The sequence below is a fragment of the Gastrolobium bilobum genome, unplaced genomic scaffold (assembly GCF_033153095.1).
Source record: "Gastrolobium bilobum isolate Gb01-03AN ecotype WA unplaced genomic scaffold, APGP_CSIRO_Gbil_v1 utg2535, whole genome shotgun sequence".
Classification (NCBI taxonomy): Eukaryota; Viridiplantae; Streptophyta; class Magnoliopsida; order Fabales; family Fabaceae; genus Gastrolobium; species Gastrolobium bilobum.
Genome location: NW_026897536.1, coordinates 282252 through 301623, shown reverse-complemented (window position 1 = coordinate 301623; position 19372 = coordinate 282252). Strand labels below are relative to the sequence as shown.

Below are 19372 nucleotides of genomic sequence, written 5' to 3'. Positions count from 1 at the left end.
ATAAGAGTTATGTTGTAGGAAAAGTGATTGTGTTATGTTATAGAGATTCGTTTTGCGTGCCAGAGTTTTTTTTTTTTTTTTTTGGTTTCAAAAATTGCGGGTCCCACAAAATGTTGTGTGTGTAGAAAAGTTGTTGTGGTCATGTTAAATGATAGATGCAAAACCCATAAAAAAATATTGAAAAAACGTAAACCATTCAAATAATAACTTTTTTCATGTGGATTTATTATTACAAAATATAATTAAACTTTATATGTTACTTAATATTTATGAATTTTATATATATATATATATATATATATATATATATATATATATGGGTAGGATCCTTTGACACCGGTGTCAGATTTGAAATTTGACACCTCATCTGATAGCCGTTAGATCAAAAAAGATCAACGACTCTGATTTGTAAGCATGTGACACCATTGATCTTTTTTTATCTAACCACAATAAGATGAGGTGTCAAACTTCAAATTTGACACTGGTGTCAAAGGATATATAACGACTCTGATTTGTAAGCATGTGACACCATTGATCTTTTTTTATCTAACCACAATCAGATGAGGTGTCAAACTTCAAATTTGACACTGGTGTCAAAGGATCCTACCTCAAATTTAAAGTTTGACACCTCATCTGATTGTGGTTAGATAAAAAAATATCAATGATGTCACATGCTTACAAATCAGAGTCGTTGATCTTTTTTGATCTAACGGCTATCAGATGAGGTGTCAAATTTTAAATTTGACACTGGTGTCAAAGGATCCTACCCCTATATATATATATATATATATATATATATATATATATATATAGGGTCAGGATCATTTTACACAAGTGTAAGTTACACTCTCAATCTTGACCATTGATCTCATTTATATCTAGGGACTCTAATTTTTTAGTAATGTGAGCCATTGAATACAAGTGGATCAATGTTCAAGATTGAATGTAAGACTTCTAACTCTTACATTGGTTTAAGAATATATTGCCTCACATATATATATATATATGTGCGTGTGTGTGTGTTTCGTAAAGATCATGTAACATGAAAATTGGTACATCATGGTACAGAGACTTGTTTTTGTAGGCTCCACCAAATATTAGACAAAAAAATGAAGAAAAAAAGCTTGCACGGAGAACGAACTCAGAGCATGAGGAAACAAAAATTGTATGTAACATGACATTTGTTTTTCCTTATGTATATATACGAGGCATGATCCTTTGATATCGGTGTCAAATTTGAAGTTTGACACTTCATATACGAGCTGTTAGATCAAGAAAGATCAACGACTGTAATTTGTAACCATGTGATACCATTGATCTTTTTTTATCTATCAGCACTCAAATGAAGTGTCAAACTTCAAATGTGACACCAGTGTCAAAAGATCTTACTTATATATATATATATAGATACACGATTATTATTAGACAACGTTTTATATATAATATTCTGTTCTATATTTCTATCCATATATATACTTCTAAAAAAATTTCAAAACTTGATTTATTTATTTTTTTGGTAAGCTTCAAAACTTCGTTTTTAGTCATTGAATACGTGCCCATAGAAATCCCCACTTCTTTACAAATAACTTCAAATTGAATTAATTATTTATTCAATTTATTTATTTTAATTTATTCTCAGAATGACACGTGTCATTCTAAATTCTTCTTAAATCTTTTATATTAAATACGTATATCTCCTTTGTAACTAAAATATTTTATCTTTTAATATATATATATATATATATATATATATATATATATATATATATGAGGTTTAATGTTAATCATTTTAAATGACATAAGATATGTCATTTTAGGAGAGAAATAGACACAAGAAATAGAAATCATGGGAAAGAGAAAGTGAGAGATTTTTTTTAATTTAAATTTTTAATAAAAAATTTATTTTGTGTCTATTTCTCTTAAAATGATATAATTTTATGTCATTTAAAATAACAAACACTTTCCTATATTAAATGTTACTTAAATTAATTATGTATATTTTTCTTATAATTTCAGTATTTTTTCTTAAATATTTTTTTCTTTCTGTGAAAAGTGGGGGCAGAAGCCCAAAACAAAACAGAGGACATCTAGGAAAAAGTCAAATAAGAAAGCTCACAAATAGACTTCCCCCATGCGTGCTAAACAAATCAGGGTCTTTCAGGATTTTTGGCTCGGTTCGTAAAGGTCTGACTTTATATATCTAAAATTAGTTGTTGGCACAAGGCTTGAACTTGTATAAAAGCTCGTTTAATAAAAAGGTCGTTTAATAAAAAGGTCTTAGACTCCAATTCAAAAGCTCGGTCTTAGAGTCTTTCAAGCTTGCATAGTAATTATTTTATTTTATTTTTAATTTTTTATACTACTTGTAATAATCATCTCTTTCTCCTCAATCTATTTCACCATATTTTATTGGTTAAACAGATTTTTTGAATGATTTTATTCTATATTATGTTGTTTGGATATACATTGAATTTATGAATATTTATGAAATTGCTAGTGTTGTAGATTGTATATTCTATTTGTATAAATTTTTGTTGTTTTATTTTTTTTTAACAGGCTAAATCAGGCTTTTATTTTTTGTAAATAAGCCAAGACACAGATCGATAATTATATTTATGGGTTTGCTTTTTCTACAGTTAATGTAGATAACTTATCTACATTGAGCTCAAAACGACGTAATTTTGAGGCAAAAATCAAGGTATTTTTGTAATTATAATTTATTTCAGGGTTATAATAGTCTTTTTCATTATAATTTTTTAATTTTTCAACTCAAAACGACGTCGTTTTAGCAGCGAATGTAGATAATTTATATACATTCACTTTAGAAACATTACCGCCTATATTTATCAGGCTGACACATTTAAACACAAACTTAATCTTTTAAGACCAAAGCTCGACTCGTTAACACCTCTATCCCCTACCGTCACAGGACAATAAATAACAACAAAAACAATAACAATAGTAGTTACGCTAAATGAAGATATTTTATCAAATCAACTCTGTTAAATATTTCTCTGCAATTTCCTTTAAAATGTTTCTCTTTTTATATTTTACAAACTTTTTAGCTTTCCACCGTCAAATCAGTCTTTTCGATTACGTTATGTCTTCAACATATATTTCAAAATACCATAAGCATAATTCAAGATAGTAAGACAAATCATAATAACTAAAACCTAAATTTTTGTTATACCAATTAATCTGGAATTGTTTCCCAGCTCTGAACTTCAAATTAGATAAAAATAAATAGAAAAAACTTTAAAAATTTTCTTTATGAATTTTCTTAATTATCACTTACGCCCTTCAAAAAAAATTTAAATCATTTAAATTCTTATTTAAATTTATTTTATCACTTATCTCCTAACTTAAAGTTTTTTTTTTACTTATTCCCCTCACTTAAGGAGGTAAATGATAAAAAACTTTAAGTCAAAGAAATAAATGATTCAAAATTTTGAGGAGAGAATAAATAATTATAAGTAAAGTTACAGGAGAATTTTTGAAGTTTTCCGAAATAAATACTTGTATATTTAGTTTGACAAAATTTTATCTTATGCTACTCAATATTAACGTGACTTGAATAGCATATTTTAACCACCATTTAACCAACAATACCTAAAGTAAAACTACTTTTTTTATTTTTTAAATCTCAAACGAAATATTTTATTAAATAAGCTTTAAACTCTATCATTAATAAATTTAGCAATAATCACATTAAATTTTGAGAAATTAAATCTACTCTCTCTTTTTTGGTACACAAAAATCTCAACTCTGTGTCTCAAAAGAAACATGAATATTGGCCATATTGTCGTTAAGTTGAAAGATCCAAATAGGATTTCAACTTTTTTTAAAAAATAAATAAATAAATAATAAAACTATTGACAAAAGTTCTACCTTTATAATTGAACTGGATTATTTAAAAGAATATACTTAAAATGTAATATTTATATAAATTTTTTATATTATTACATAATCATATGATCATGTTAGAAAATTTTAACTAATTTTGACAACATGATATTGCTTAAATTTGCTCATCCATTTATCTCTTAAAACCCAGGTTGGCCGGTTATATTTATACTCAAAATTAAAAAAATTAATAGATCTCTATTCCCCCCTCCTCCCCTCTTTCATGAGAATATTATTTTTCATATTACACGAGATAGTTTTTTTCATACAAAACATAAAAAAGTGGATAAAATCTATTTATTTTCTTTCTCTCTCTTTTCCTCAGTGAATCTCACACGTTTTTTCATGTTACATAAAACAAATATTATCTCATACAATATGGAAACAATACCATCCCTTTCTTCTTCGTTCAACTACCAAGTGCGAACAACAGGAGGACAATGTAAAACGGAACGAGAGTCGGGAAGCTAACTTTGCTTTTTCACACTTTTTTTTTTTTTTAGTAAAATCTTTTTCACACTTTAATTGCGAACTTTCGCCATTTAGGAGTAAATGAATAAACAAGCTCAATTGCACAACTTGAACAAAAGGTGAAAAAAACAATATCGACAACAATAACCACTTAAAGATATTATAGAATTATACACACATATTAGTCACGTGAATTTTCAGTTTGTAACAGATAAACAGAAGGTGATACAGAAGATCAACCAAAGGATTTTATTAGCGATTTCACAAAATACAGACGTGTAACCTATCAATGAGCAGAAACAGAAGTTTACATAACTAAATGAGTTAGATGTAAAGAAGTAATTCAATCCAAAAACTTAAACTATTAAATGAGGTTACATTACTGATTTATTTTATATATCTCTAACACGTCTCCTCAAATAGAGACCAATAGACTTGAAGGATAAATAATGCACCAGGCCCACTACCTATGCTAAAAAACTTTACAATATTAAATTAATTATTAATCAAATAGGGGGCAATGAGGATTAAACCTGTGACACCTAGGCTCTCTACCATGTAAAGAATTAATTCAACTCAAAAACTTAAACTAGTAGGTGAGGTTACATTAATAAGTACAATAAATAAAATGAAGGTAGCTGAACGATTATATGAATTTTTTGAACTTTTCGAAACCACAATTTCATATTTACTGAGCAAAAAAAAATTCCCTATACAAATGTAGTAGTTATTTCCTTGTGTTACAAAAGTGTTGGCAGCAGTAATTTATATAATAAACCTTCTGCAATTAAAAAGAAAAAGGGAAAATATAGGATATGTGTAAAGTATACTTACTGACTGAAACAATATCTGTATTTGCTATGCAGGTCGTCCAAAGATTTAGCTATCTATCAGACAAAACTGACTCACTCCATGAAAGAAGGAGATCCCTGACAACCGTTGGAAAGTCTAGAACAAAAAGATATTTATGTTTAGTTTGCCTCATGGCATCTTGGCAAATAACAATTGAACCGCGTTAAATTCAGGGTTCACAAGAGCTTTACCTCGAGCTACTTCCACAGCCACTGAGGGTATGTCTATCTGATCTTCAACCAACCTGTACACATCGACAAGCTGTAGAGAACACAAGTCAGGATTCTCCAGCACAAGGTTATGGGCTTTTAAGAGGGTGGAAAGGGTTATATCATCAGGACAAACCTCTTCAATATGAAGCTTTGAGTCCTCGGTCAAAGCAAGAAGAAGCTGTCTACGTATTCCTTCATCAATAAAGAAAAGGCGAGCTCCGTCTTTGATTGTGTCCGTGAGGTCCAATTTTTTTTCTACTTTCAAGTCTCTCAGGCTTTGCCTGTATAGATGAGTCTCTGGTGAATATTATTGGATGACTGAAAGGAAGTAACCAAACATGCAGTGCTATTTTTGTGTGTGTGTTGTTGTTTTTTTGGGAGGGGGGGTTATATGCAATGCTATTTTAATAAAATACAGACGTGTTTTTCACTTGCAGTGCTGGATTGCTGCTCATCTTGGCCACATTTTCCTTTGCAAGAATAATAAGGTTTTCAAGCCGTTTCCACTGGAAAAGACCATCTTTGAATAGAACCTAAACCAAGTAGTAAAGTATATCAAACGAGGAGCAATTTAGTTTAATATAGCAAGTATAACTAAGTTAGGATTCAAAGTAAATACAAAAAAAGAATAAAAAAGATTCTTCCGATTAATTATTGATTGCTAAGATATCTCTCGGGCATTGTACTGAAAATTTCATCTAAGGACCACTTGGATTCAGTGCTTTGACCTAGGTGACAGGGTGAAGGAAGAAAATGGAAGGACCTTTCCTGCAAAGACATCTGACTGAATTGTGCACCCACAAGTTTAGGAAAGGGATGAGAAAAAGATAGAATTTATAGCTTCCATTCCAATATAAAGAATCACCTTCCACTACTATAACAGGACTACATGAGTGAAGTAAGATACAAGTCAAGACTTAGTGACACCAAAAGACATATGCTTCAAAGTTAAACTATTGACTTCTGATTAGCTTTATCTCCAATAACCATGACAATGCAGTATCCTTGGCATATGAATTTAAATAAAGAAGGTAAAATAGTGGCAGTGCGGCACCATGGAACCCCTTCGTCATCCTTCATCCCCCACCCTTCCTGCAAATTTTCTTCTTGAGAAACCTACCACCATAAAATTCTTCCCCAACATATGATAGTATGATACTCAACATTGATTTAAAATTCTTAAATATAGGTCACCAAGAAGGTCACAGGTTCGAGTCTGGGAAACAGCTTATTTGCAAAAACGCATGGAAAAGGCTGCGTATAATTGACCCTCACCCCTACTTTCGCAAGTTAAGGAGCCTTGTGCACTAGGTTTTGCCTTTATAGGTCACCAAGAATAAGCCTCTTTCAATTTGAGGATTGTAAATTAGACAGAATATAAGTTATATGTGTAGGAAATTAGAATTAAAAATATTTCGATTTTTATTTTTCTATTAATTAGTGGATAGGACTAATGACTCGTTGCTGAGTCATCCTTATCAATTCTTTCTCATTCTCTCTTGTATAAATCTCCCTACCAGTGTAAAATCATTTGTATCAATTTAGAAAAAACAATTCTTTTCATATTTCAATAATATGCATAAAAGCTTATGCTTTTCGAACAGCATTACTAACCTGTATGAGGCGTTCACGTAGAGCTGGATTTGGGTCTGTTAGTAATCGCTTAGCCACATATGGATAGGCAACCTATTTGACATACAGGTCTTAATATTATATTGACAAATAAGGTATGATAGAAAAGGAACAGTTGACAGTGGCTCAAACATCTTTATTTACAATAATGAAGTATTTGTTCTATAGCAAACTATGTAAAAGTTTTTCATTTCTAACATATATTATGATACAGTTTTCATTCTTCTAATGCAGGATTATAATTATTTTACAAAAAAGGGAAAAAATTCTTTTTTAAAATAAGTTGCATGCAGTCTTGAAATCTGGACAAGTCAGAAAAACAAGCTTTTACCTCAAGAAATTTGAAGTCAGGCTTCAGAGTAAAACAGATGCCTTCTTGAGTCAACAAAGAACGGATTACAAGTGAAAACCTTTCAGGGATTCGAATGGGATAATTGTAAACCAACTGGTTAAACTTTCCTGCAGTATATTTCATTAAAATATCAGTTGAGAATATATGAAATAGGGTAGGGTAAAAAGGTTCTCCCCCCTACCCCACATTTTTTTCTCTATAATGCGGAAAATAAATTGCATCATTACAAATAAATGATTTGAGAAAACATGATAAAGTCTTTATCCACACATTCAATCATTCCAAGATTACCATGAATTCAGAACACCAAACTAAATCATTATTGAGATATTAAGAGGTAAACTATAGTTTCTCCAGAAACATAAATAAAGCAAATTAGTTTTTGGTCCCTGTATAAGACAACAGATTTGTTCCTTCCATACAATATCATTGAAGAAAAATATATGGGATTATGATAAATACCTCCATTTAGAGTATATTCTAGAAAAAGGAGTGGGGCCAGTGTTGGAAACAATATAACTGCTCAGAGAAGTTGTTACAGGATGAGAAGGATGAGTAAATCTGTTAGCAATTCTGTTAGAGGAAATGAAGGGCAAGAGAATGTGGGAATACACATCATTATAAATAGGGAGGTTAATTTTAGAAGAGACAGGCTGGGATACTGGACTTGGGAGAAAGGTTTGTTTTTCTACAATTGTTCTTTTGAATCTTTACTATTTTTCCACATTGTAACCTTTGTAATGTCTTCTTGATATCATACTGATGTCAATAGAATTAATACAAATATTCAGTTCTGTCTTTTCGTCCATTTCTTTTCCTTCTTTGATTGGGTTCTTAACATAGTAAGAATAAGATGGAACAACAGAGTCACACAACCTGTAACTAAGAGTCGTTAACTTGTTTGGATTTCTTCCTTTCGGATTCAGACAGTATGCATAGTGACTTGTTTCTTTAAGTCATCCATTTGACAATAGTAACAAAATTCAACCCAAAATTACTTTCAAGAAACAATAGTGTTTAGATCAAATGGTCACATAGCAACTGCTTTTTATATTAAATAATGAGGGGAAAGTGCCTACCAGTGACACTACGAAAATTAAAATCTGACAGTCCTTTTCCAGAAGAGTTCTGCCAAATTGCTTCTAAAGCAGGAATTATTGGAGTGACATCGGTCCCCGGTGTCAGGAAGCCTAATCTGGTGAAATCATTAGCCATCTCAGCATAGTCCTCATTCACAGCATGCACAACAGCATCAGTTAAAATCTGTTTATTTTGCTGAAGAAGCAGATCAAAATGTCAGCAACAAAAAGCCTACTTAAAACTATGAACCATGCTCTAGATTATAATGGAAGCTGTAGTGAAAGCAAAATATTTTTCCATTTCTATAATAGATCCTTAAAAGAGGACAAGCCATGAGCAGTGGTAAAGCCATACTTTCTAATTAAAAGGTCACGGCCTTGAATCTAGGAAACAACCTCTTTGTTAATGTGTAAGGGTAAAGTTGCATATAAGGATTGTCTTCACCCCTACCGTCGCTAGTTGGGGTTTATAGGGCAGTGATTTTTTTTTCTATAATAGATCCTTAAATGTGCACCCATTAGGGGTATTTAAGAGAGTTCACTTGGACATCATAAACATGCCACACAAACTCTTATCTAACCAAAACAGAAGGTACTAACTTGACAAAATAGGAAAGCATATCATGAAAGGCACATCTATGAACATTATGCACTACACATGTCAAACACCGAGGGTATAGTTGAATTTGGTTAAAATCTACAATGTTGATTGGCAGGGATCTTCAATTGTCTTCAGTTTTTGCTTCTGGGGTTAATACGTTTGAACTTGCAGCATTCTCAAGACAGAACCATCCAATTAATATGATTGTTACATAACAAGATAGCAAATATTTGAGCAGAAATTATTGTCTATTTTTTTTTATGAAATAAAGTTGTCTATTTTACTTCTTAGTGGTACTTGACTAATGGTCATTTGACTCATTTCTAAGAAATGTTCCTGTAATTTATTCAACAGGATTTATTAGATGTAATGATGTATTATGTTCTTTATCTTTTCTTTTGCCTTCACAAAATAACATTTAATACCTAGACTTTAATCTTTTTCTTTCTCGAATAACATTTCTTCATTTATTAAAAAAAGAAAAAGAATGTCAACCTCAATGGATAACAAGTGTGCACCCTGTTGCACTGACTTGATGGAAATTTAGGCTTTAATTAGGATTTATGTTGTTAAGAGTGTTAGTGTTAATAGTGTAGAAGTCCCACATTGAGTGTGTCTCTTTGTATTCTTCAATTGGTTTGCTATATAATAGCACCAATGTTGTGTAGTTTAATACAACAAGGATTACTATCATTTCCTCTTGTATCTATGATATTCAACATGGTATCAGAGCCTAACAAGAGGAATCTTAATACGTTTAACTTAGTTCTATTTTCCATAATTTCAATATGGTTATAGAGAGATATCACCCTCCTTGAGGGATTCCCGTTGCTATTTCTTTTTCATGTTTTTCTTAGTATGCTCTGTGACTGCAGCTTAGACTGATCTGTCACATCAGAAAAGAATGATCCTTGGGAAGTTGTTGGGTTGACCACCGTTGTCGTTGACCAACCACCGTTGACCGCGTCGTCCACCGTTGACAGCCGTCTCCGGTGACTTTTCCGATGACTTTCTGGCGACTTTTTCGGTGATCCACCACCGTCTCCGACGACTTTCCCGACCACCCACCGCCGTCTCCGGCGACTTTTCCGATTCCGCGAAGCTTTGTTTTTCTTTAATCTTCTTTCTTCCCAAGATGGAGTATTTATACTATTCATCATCCATCTTGAGGGGGAGCACTGTCCAAGTTGCTGATGTTAATTCCGACACCGAAGTTCCTCTTGAGGGGGAGCACTGTCCATGTTGCTGATGGTCATTCCAGTACAATTGTCTTTGCCGATGATAATTCTGGCACTGTTTGGAAGTTTCTCTTAAGGGGGAGCACTGTCCATGTTGCTGATGGTCATTCCAGCACAATTGTCTTTGCCGATGATAATTCCGGCACTGTTTAGAAATTCCTCTTAAGGGGGAGCACTGTCCATGTTGCTGATGGTCATTCCAGCACAATTGTCTTTGCCGATGATAATTCTGGCACTGTTTAGAAGTTCGTCTTGAGGGGGAGCACTGTCCATGTTGCTGATGGTCATTCCAGCACAATTGTCTTTGCCAATGATAATTCCGGCATCTTCCATGTTGATGTTCATTTCGACGCCATTTTTAGCACATTGTTGATTTTTGGTTTCTCATTTAGGAGATTTATTTTGATGTTATGTTACTTGGTCTTTCTTGTAATAAGCTTGTAGCATAGTCAAGGGGAAACCACAGCTGCTCACCAACTGTTAAATGAAATGTCTGAGAGGGATCATGATGCTGATGTCCTGGTCAGCTCAGTTGTCTTTGCCGATGATAATTCTGGCACCATCCATGCTCTGATGTCCATTCCAGCTCTGTCTCTTTATCAGCTCTTCAGACTGATGGTCATTCCAGTTGATTTGTTGTACTTAGTCATTTCATTTCGTTGATGTAGCATTGTTGTTTTTGGTTCCTAATGGGAGTATTATTTACGTATCAAGCTTGTAGCATATGATCTATATGCTACAGCTTGAGGGGGAGTGTTAAAAGTGTTAGTGTTAATAGTGTAGAAGTCCCACATTGAGTGTGTCTTTTTGTATTCTTCAATTGGTTTGCTATATAATAGCACCAATGTTGTGTAGTTTAATACAACAAGGATTACTATCATTTCCTCTTGTATCTATGATATTCAACATATGTTTTATGATTTATTGCCTTATTTAATTATGATTTGGAGTATAATACCAAACTAAATAATAATTAGTGCTCTATGGTTTATATTGCACCATAACACATCCTTCAGAATAATACCAATATAATTATTATTTTGAGTATTAGTTTTCCTCCATCTACACCAAAATCCATATAAATTCAACATGAAGAATTACCTGACTAAGAACAGCAACATTGCCGAAGTCCACATATGCAATCCGTCCATCTCGCATGGCAAAAACATTTCCAGGGTGAGGATCTCCATGAAATAATCCGAATTCCAACAATTGTCGCAGGGCAGCACTCACACCAATTGTTAGAAACCCATCTACATCAATACCAGCTTCTTTGATCGCCTGATTCACAAGAAGGATAATTATTAATCCACAAGACTACAAACCATGTTGCTTGACAATAGATACAGTATATAGTAATAGCATCACCAATCCAAATAAACAAACCTTGGGATTGGTGCACCTAATACCATCAATCCATTCCATTACTAACACACGTGGACCAGAAAGTTGTTTGTAAACCCGAGGAATTTTGACAGTTGGGTCGTTTTTAAAATTCTCAAGAAAGTCTTCAAGATTGCGTGCTTCCTGAATTAAAGATAGAGAAATCAGTACATTTGTTTAAAACAAATATACACAGAAAAAACACACTCAATATGCCAAGAGACATTCTTATTTGGTGCTTTGACAAGTTAAAAGCATTCATTAAACTACAATGACAAAAGGCAGTTCTGAAAGTTACCAAGGTATAATCAAGCTCTTCCAAAAGCTTTTCACCAAATTCATCAACAATCAGCTCAGCATTACACCCTAATTTCTGAATACTAATGCCATTTAAGAATGAAGCCAATGTGCGGAATAGGAAAAGATCTCGATATATTATGGGCTCTATCTCAGGCCTTTGTACCTGCAAGTATACCAAAGCATGTCTTTAGAAGTGGATTTAACCTTGTTCTAAAACTTTGCTTTTTCCGCTTTGTTTATATTTAAGCAATACATATGCAGCACTTTAATGGCACAAAACCATACAGTATGAAAAATTAAAGCCATAATTTCCATTGATAATCAGGAAAAAAGCAAAACGAGTACAAACTAAAGAGAAGGGAAGAAAAAGTCAAAATTTATATGCCAACAAATATAAACAAATTTAAAAAGGCATGAAAACATTGATTTGGAACAGTATGTACAAGCAAATATCAATGAATGATCTCATCATAAAATTACGTAACATATAAAACTTAGGGCTTGTTTGATGTGATGTATAAGGCCTAATAGTATAAACTTATACTATACGTTATGATATTTTAAGCTGTTTGGTATGAACATAGTATGGTATAAGCTTATACAGCATAACCCCATAATATATCAAAACGATGAATAACTTAATCAAGCCTAAGGGGGTGGGATTAGGCCAAATAAGAGGTTGATGTATTAACATTGTTGACTAGTATAATTCTCAAAAATTAATATATTATTTCAATATTAATATATTAAAATAAAAAGTAACTTTTTAATATATTAATTTTTAAAATATTGAAAACTTTTATTTTTATAAAAATTAATATATTTTTTGGACACGCTGATCAATATATTTTTATAAAAATTAATATCATATGATATATTTGGAAGAATTATATAAATTCTTTATTCAAGGTATTTTTGTTAAAATATTTATTTTTATTATATCTAGTATTATACAGTGTATTACCAAATAATAGATGATATTATCTTATACAATACATTGTAATATACAATACCATGCCAAACGCTGGATAGTATTAAAATTTAATCAGGTCTTATACTATCAGGTCTTATCCTATAATGTGCACCAAACATGCCCTTCGAGTCTTAGGTACATATAGAACTTAAGAGTCTTAGCCACAAAATGCTCTTAGCAAGAGATGTAGGTCACAGCAGGATTATAAACTAATATGTATGTAAAGCTGATTACTCAAATGCTGCAAAAAGAAGAGTAAGAGAAATAGTTAAGCGGATTATGTAAAGACTATAGCTAATCAAGCTATGGAAAGTGCGATATAAACTGATACCATGTCAGAACTTCTTAACATCATGTAATAAGAGCTATATTTGGAAATGAAATCAGAAATATGACACAAGGGGAGCATAATGAGACCTTGATAGCAACATCCTCGCCAGTGGCACGTAAAGTAGCCCGGTAAACTTGACCTAAACTTGCAGCTGCTATTGTCTTTGATGAGATTCTGCTGAAAACAGCTTCAAGGGGCTGACCCAGTTCCTCCTCTATGATACTGAAGGCAATCTACAACATAAATCATTGCTTAGCATAAATAATTTTAGGCCATAAATCATAATTATAATATCCTGGTGATTAATGATAAGATAATTGCTTAGAATAAACAGAATCAAAAAATTAAGGCTTGGTAATAAGTAATACTTGATTGGGAAATGAAGGAACATCATCTTGAAGAATGCATAGTTCATTCATATAATCTTCTCTAATGATATCTGGCCTATTTGCAAGGACCTGTCCAATAAAAGAAAACTCATTATCAATTGGAAAACAGAAAACTAAAACTTGCTTAGCAGAGTATAAGACTAAACAACATACCTGACCAGCTTTAATAAAGGAAGGCCCCAGATCACACAAGAGGTTCCTAAGTTGTCGGGCACGATATGGAACAACCTCTTCATCCCTTCCAACTAGGAAATCATACATCAAGGTAGACCAGTAGAAGCCCAGACTCCAAACTATCTCCACTCCCCGCAACATAAGTGACAAAATAGCCCCTCTTGATTCTAATACCTTATTCCTCACCTAATAACCAAAAAGAAAAAAAGAAATAGTTAAACAAAAGTTGCTTCAAGTTTGAAATAATCATCCAGATGATTGAAATAAATTTGTTTATTTCACTACCCTCCCATTGCGAAAGGATACTCTTCCTTCTACCAACAAGGATAATGAACAACATTTACAATGACAATTATATCCATCTTATACTAGCAGTTTAACATATTTATCATTCAGAATAATGTGGAGTCTAGCATGTTGGACAGTAAAGTATAATCTAAAACAAATTACTTAAATATCTTCTCTCCATTTGGCAATACCCTTTTCATTTGCATTTGAATTCTCAAAAGTGAGACGAGTGCCCAACAGAGGGTAAAGTGCAGAATTGATAGTCGTTTATATATATTTTACATAATACAATCACTTGAATTACATATGATAGATACGTAAAAAAACACTCCCTTGATCTTCACAAGAGAGGCTATCATTTCCATCTTATTCTCTGAAGTACGATCAAAATTCTTTTGATATATCCAATGGTTTATCGATTACCCAACTACTCCGGTTTGAGCACTATTGGAACCATTATAGTGACGACTCTTCCAAGACCATTTTCTTCATTCCTAGGGCTCAAACACAAGACCTCTACAATCAAATTTTCAGCACTTTGTAGTACATACTCCCTCACTAAAATTATAAATTTATAATTTTAGAAGGTTTAGTTGGTCTCCTATTCCGGCCTAAAGTACACCGCTAACTTAAAAATATCTAAACCCTTGTCCTCAAAGCACCAAATTAAATAAATCAAGTAGCACCATAAATAAATAAAGAGTTACATAGCTGTTCATGAAAACAGGTTATTTCTTAAGCAATGGCAACTCATTCATGGATTGTAAACTATGTCTACTTTAAAAGACACAAAAGTAATATCAAGTTCACACCACTAAAGATACAACTCCAGTTGTATGGAAGAAATAAATAAATAAAGAGCCTGAACCAGTCGTTTCTCGTGCAAGATTTAACAACAATTGATAATTGCTTCAAGATAAGACTACAAGAAAGCATGTAAAACGCAAACAGAGAAATTGAAACGCAGCGAGTAACTGTTGAAGCCGTACGATCTCGGGAGAGTACTTGCGGAAAGGGATGCAGACGCCACGCTCGAAGTCAAGCTGTTCCAGCGCACTGCTCGATTTGCTCGGTTGCTTCAAGGCCCTCGAAACGCTGCCGTTTGAAGCAGAACTTCCCGTCGCTGCGGAACTCGAAATTCGAGCTCGCCATGCCTTCTTGCCTCTTCCTCCGCTTCTCTGAAGCAACAACGGTTGAAACGAAGAAGGAACAGTGCATAAGTAGTTCGCGCAGATGAACTCCATGGATGTACGGAATTGAGCTAAAACCCTAAATTGAGAATGAAATTGGGAGCATTTTGAAAATGACTTGGAAGATCAAGTAACTGAATAACCAACCACTCCTTCGAATATTAATTGTTTTATTTGAAATTTTCATTTAAATATGGCACGTAAGAAGGTCATGGTGAAGGCGAGGTTGAGAATGGACAGCCACACGGTGAACTTTGCATGCTTGATCCACGTGGCTGAAATGAATAACAGCCACATCCATTTTTGCTTTGGATAATTATGTGGATACATTTTTGTTATGATATGGTTGGATTGGATACTTAGTTGACAATATTTTTTGACTTTTAATTTCATAACCTTCCGTGTGTAATAAAAATTCATGGATGTTGAAATGTCATTTGAAAACTTTGATCATATATCATTTGATGCAAATATGAAACTTTTCAATTTAGCTTTGATCCACTCTTATTCTTAAAAATTTTATACTATTAACGTTTTATTTAATTTTAAAGCCTTAATTATCGAACATTTTTTTGGAAAAAAAATGATTTAATTCATTAATATGATAACGAATACTACTATCTCCGGTCATGTCCGGAAGTTTTTGTGGTTGAAAACAAAATTAGTCACAAAACGATAAATTGATTGCAGTATCTAAAAAATAATATGTTCATTGTCATATAAGATGTTAAATTCGTTAAATAACATATTATTGAATACAAGCTAAAAAGCATGGACACGCACTTTTTTAAAATTTGTGGGTGTCGGACACCGACAGACATCGACATGTTCTGACACGCATCCGACACGTGGTCAATATTTTAGGACACGCGGTCAACGTTTTGACACGCTTTTCGGCACATAGACAACTTTTTTCGACACGCGGTGAACGATCTGACACGTTTCCGACACTTTTTTTTTAAGTCTAAATTTTTTATTTTTTATTTTTTGGTTTCCTATTTTATTTTATAAACTAAACATAAAAAAATAATTTATAAATCAATTTTTTCGGTTATGAAATTTGACGTAAAAAATTAACAAAGTATGAAAGATTATTTTTGTTTATATTTAGAATAAATACCCTTTTTGATCCTCAGCAAATTTTACGATGTCCGCTTTTGTTGTAAATAATAATTATTTAGTTATTAGTTATTATTTATTTATTTATTTGTTGTATTGGGCCAAGCCCATTAGGTCAAAATTAGGTCAAGTATTCTCTATAAATAGAGAACCCTTTGTACAGATTATTTACAATTCAATAATATTTCAAATACCCTTTTCTTTCAAGTTGGTATCAGAGCTCTCGATCTTGAGGGCTCTGCTTCCGCGCCTATTGTCTTTAGAACAAGAACCTTTTATTCTTTTTGTCTCTCGCTGCCATCAGCCGCCAACGAATTTTTTCTGGGGACCTCTTGGACCGAGAAGATCTCTATTATACTGGATCTCTGTTTCTGTTCATCGTCTCCATTATTCTTCATCAAAAGACAGCATCTGTTCATCACGATTTGACCCTTTCCCGGTGGTTTTTCAACTCCGAACAGACCCAGAAAGAACCGTGCTCACCGAACGACGTTGCTCCAGAAATTTCAGACCGGACGGCCACCGAACGCGCCCACACGCGCCGCCCCTTCAACCGCGAGTGAAGCCCACGCGCAGCCAATCTCACCGGCGCGTGGCGGCGCGTGAGACCATTTTTCCGGATCGGACCACCGCGATCTTGATCGTCCTTTCATCCTCTTTCTGGATCTGTGCTCCTCTCTTTGATCGGACATCGTTTGGTATTTATTTGTGATTTTTTGGCTTCTTGGAGCTTTTCTTTAACCATTTTCTGTGCAGTATGGCCTCTTCTCAAAGGAGTTCTTTTTCAAAATTTTATGATGGTACCTCTTCTAGACCTAAGAGAGATGATCGATGGTGTTCTTATTGTAAAAGAACAGGTCATATCAAGGATTTATGCTTTCGCCTTTATGGAAAGCAAACTGTCTTAGAAAAGATGGCAAGGATGTGTGGTCAAGCGCATTTTACTTCTTCTGAAATAACCCCTGCACCTAATGAGACCCAATCTGCATTTCGTCCAGATGAGTTGGAACGACTCCGAACCATTCTTGATTATCTGAGTAAGCCATCTGATATTAGTGCTTTGGCTATGACTGGTATGAGCTCCAAAACTCATTCTTTCATTTCTTCATGTAACGATTTTAAACATTCTTGGGTTGTTGATTCTTGTGCTACTGATCATTTGGCTTGTTGTGCTGACTCCTTTATTTCTTATCATCCTACCATTGGAACTCATACAATATCCATAGCTGATGGCTCACATACAGCAGTTGCGGGTTCTGGTGACATAAACTTACAGCAGTCCTTACATCTTAAGGATGTTCTTCATATTCCTAAACTCTCCACGAATCTTCTTTCTATTCACAAAATTACAAAAGATTTGAATTGTACTGTAACCTTCTTCCCTACCCATTGTGTTTTTCAGGATCTCGCCACGAGGAAGACGATTGGTAGTGCTAAAGAGCAAGGTGGGTTGTACTATCTGGTGTCACAATCTCCCGCAAATAAAGTAACAGATCACACCTTCATGTCTCATGGTCAATCAACTGTTGATTCTTTAATTTGGCTGCATCATAAGCGTTTGGGTCATCCTCCATTTAGTTTACTCAAATCTTTATTTCCGTCATTGTTTTTGTCTAAGTCTGTTGAGTCTTTTCATTGTGATATTTGTGAATTTGCTAAGCATCATCGTGTGTCTTTTCCTTCTAGTATTACTAAGAGTGTTGAACCTTTTGATCTTATTCATTCTGATGTTTGGGGTCCTTCTAAGGTCCTTCATTCTTCTGGAAATAAATGGTTTTTTCTTTTATTGATGATTGCACTCGTGTAACTTGGGTTTACTTAATGCGTGAAAAGTCTGAGGTACCACAATTGTTCTTTCAATTTTATAAAATGATTGAGACTCAATTTTGTAAAAAAATCAAAAGACTAAGGACAGATAATGGTACTGAATATGTCAATCACTCTTTTTCCCAATTTATACAAAATCAAGGTATGATTCATGAACTTACTTGTGTAGACACCCCTCAACAAAATGGGGTTGCTGAAAGGAAAAATCGTCACCTTCTTGAAGTTGCTCGTGCCTTACTGTTTCAAACACATGTACCCAAATGCTATTGGGGAGATGTCATTCTTACTGCAGCGTTCTTGATCAATCGTCTACCCACTCGGGTTCTCGATCATGTAAGTCTTATTCACTCCATGACTTCTTTTTTTCCTTCTTTTCCAACTTTGCAAAGTCTTCCTCCTCGAGTGTTTGGGTGTGTTGTCTTTGTTCATATTCATAAACAGCATCGCAATAAGTTGGATCCTAGGGCTCTTAAATGTGTCTTCCTTGGATATGCTCCTGATAAGAAGGGCTACAAGTGTTATCACCCTGGAAGTCGGAAATTTTTTGTTTCTATGGATGTTACATTTCAGGAATCTGAGTCCTTTTTCCAAGGTCCTCATCTTCAGGGGGAGAATAATTCATCAGAAGACTCATCACCTTCCTTCTTTGAATCTTCAGTGTCTACTCCTTCACCTGTGTCAGTGTCTCTTCCTCTTGTTCCTGTTCCTAATGTGTTTATGTCTGATCCTCCTGTGACTGATCCTCTTATGACTGATACATCAAGTACACCAGAGATACGGAAGATTGTAACACCTGAATCGTCTGAACAGCCCACATTGCCTCAACAGCAACCTCAATCGTCTGAACCACTGGTAAGTCCTGAATCTCATATTTCTGATCATGATGTTAATACTTCTGATGACTTACCCATTACTACTGCTTCTGATGATTTACCCATTGCTTTAAGAAAAGGAAAAAGATCTTGTTCCAAGAAAACTTGTTCTTCCTGTCCCTCTTGTACTCAATACCATATCTCCCATTTTGTTTCCTCCGCTAATCTTTCTGTGCAGCACAAAAG

At 33.6% G+C, this 19372-nt stretch overlaps 1 protein-coding gene across 3 annotated transcripts; it reads right to left on the bottom strand.

Annotated features, from left to right (window-relative positions):
• Nucleotides 1-4542: 4542 nt before the first annotated feature.
• Nucleotides 4543-15533, bottom strand: LOC133307786 (protein ACTIVITY OF BC1 COMPLEX KINASE 1, chloroplastic). 3 transcript variants are annotated; one of them, XM_061508342.1, is made up of 14 exons: nt 15168-15533; nt 13870-14076; nt 13696-13785; nt 13414-13560; nt 12022-12186; nt 11727-11867; nt 11442-11621; nt 8502-8697; nt 7402-7529; nt 7053-7124; nt 5859-5971; nt 5572-5707; nt 5418-5487; nt 4543-5322 (listed from the first exon to the last, which is right to left on the bottom strand). In XM_061508342.1, exons 1-14 carry the CDS (start codon nt 15420-15422, stop codon nt 5258-5260), a joined length of 1965 nt encoding a protein of 654 aa, XP_061364326.1. In that variant the 5' UTR covers nt 15423-15533; the 3' UTR covers nt 4543-5257. The 3 variants fall into 3 exon arrangements, with proteins under 3 accessions (XP_061364326.1, XP_061364325.1, XP_061364327.1); XM_061508341.1 differs by having other exon boundaries at nt 4550-5322; nt 5572-5719; XM_061508343.1 differs by having other exon boundaries at nt 4550-5322; nt 5572-5719; nt 15154-15257.
• Nucleotides 15534-19372: the final 3839 nt, after the last annotated feature.